The 1,870-nt window shown below is 46.1% G+C and overlaps 1 protein-coding gene across 1 annotated transcript; it reads left to right on the plus strand.

Annotated features, from left to right (window-relative positions):
• Positions 1–465: 465 nt before the first annotated feature.
• On the plus strand, positions 466–1,237 carry LOC104958276 (protein transport protein Sec23A-like; the record flags this gene model as incomplete). The annotated part of the gene is made up of 4 exons (XM_010785997.1): positions 466–581; positions 700–823; positions 961–1,041; positions 1,134–1,237. Coding segments are annotated over 4 exons (425 nt in total), but the record flags the coding sequence as incomplete, so codon positions are not given.
• Positions 1,238–1,870: the final 633 nt, after the last annotated feature.

Here is a 1,870-nt window from a genome sequence, read left to right on the forward strand (position 1 = left end):
CTTGCACTTTTCTCTCTTTGTATGTTCTGATATATGCTGCTCTGTGGGAGGAGCTCAGCTCAGAAGGATCTCATAGCTTATGTGCAGATGATGATAACACCTTTGAATTGTAATAACAGTGTACACAGTATGTATATGTATATATACATATATACATATATACATATATATATATATATACATGTATATATGTATATATACATATATACATATATATATATATGTATATATGTATATATACATATATATATGTGTATATATACATATACATACTGTGTACACTGTTATTACAATTCAAAGGTGTTATCATCATCTGCACATAAGCTATGAGATCCTTCTGAGCTGAGCTCCTCCCACAGAGCAGCATATATCAGAACATACAAAGAGAGAAAAGTGCAAGAAGTCTGTCTCCATGGCAACAGAATACGATGTGAGATTAAATGATGAACTCTGTGTGTGTTGCAGCACTACGAGGCTCTGGCTAACAGAGCGTGTGCTAACGGTCACATCATTGATATCTACGCCTGCGCTCTGGATCAGACCGGCCTGTTGGAGATGAAGTGCTGCCCCAACTACACCGGGTACACACACACACACACACACACACACACACACACACACACACACACACACACACACACACACACACACACACACACACACACACACACACAGTGATGTAATGTATATATTCTTCAGGGGCTACATGGTGATGGCGGACTCCTTCAACACGTCTCTCTTCAAGCAGACCTTCCAGAGAGTTTTCACTAAAGACGTGCAGGGATCCTTCAAGATGGCCTTCAATGCCACGCTGGAGGTCAAGGTACACACACACACACACACACACACACTCTGACACACACCGTCTCACACACACACACACACACACACTCTGACACACACCGTCTCACACACACACTGGTTTAATAAAGTTTAGATAAACCCTCTCGTTTGTCCCAGACGTCCAGAGAGATCAAAGTCTCCGGAGCCATCGGGCCCTGTGTGTCTCTGCACGCTAAAGGACCCTGCGTCTCTGAGAACGTACGTATAAAATACTACAGTAGTACACAGAGCGTGTACTATTATATTACCCAGTACTGTGATATTAAATATATCATGTATTTATATAACAGGAGATCGGGACAGGAGGAACCAGTCAGTGGAAGATCTGCGGTTTGGACCCCAGCACCACTCTGGCTCTGTACTTTGAGGTGGTCAACCAGGTACACACACACACGCACATGCACACGCGCACACACATGCACACGCACACGCACACACACGCACACACGCACACGCACACGCACACGCAGATGCACACGCACACGCACACGCACGCACACACACACCAAGAAAGAACCACTTCAACAAAATAAAAGCTCCAGGTCTGAAAAAGAAAGCACACAAAAGTCCAGAAACCTCTTTATTATGGGAGTCATTTTTTATACAACCAGACACTCAGTGGTCTCCTGATGATGTGGGGGGGATGGTGGTGTGTCAGTCATAGTAGCCCCACACTCTGAAGGGTCCATCCTCTGGGGGCCGTGAATGTGTGGATGAAATCTCATCCATCCAGTAATGTGCACTTTCAATGTATTGTCCATCCATAGTTCTGCACTACATTTCCCAGAGTGCAGTGTGCTTCCTGTCTGCAGTGTGTGTGTGTGTATCGCTGGCTCAGGTCTGCAGTGTGTGTGTGTGTGTGTGTGTTTGTGTGTGTGTCACTGCGGTACGGGTGTTGTTGTTGATGACGGGGGTCGTGTTGTAGTTGTCGTCGTGGTGCTGATCCGATTGGCTGCTTCCAGCTGGAGGGCGGAGCTCTGGAGGCGGGACTCCTGCTGCTCCTCCCCCACACACACCTGCACACACC

Source organism: Notothenia coriiceps, unplaced genomic scaffold (assembly GCF_000735185.1).
Source record: "Notothenia coriiceps isolate Sejong01 unplaced genomic scaffold, NC01 NC01_scaffold00028565, whole genome shotgun sequence".
Classification (NCBI taxonomy): domain Eukaryota; kingdom Metazoa; phylum Chordata; class Actinopteri; order Perciformes; family Nototheniidae; genus Notothenia; species Notothenia coriiceps.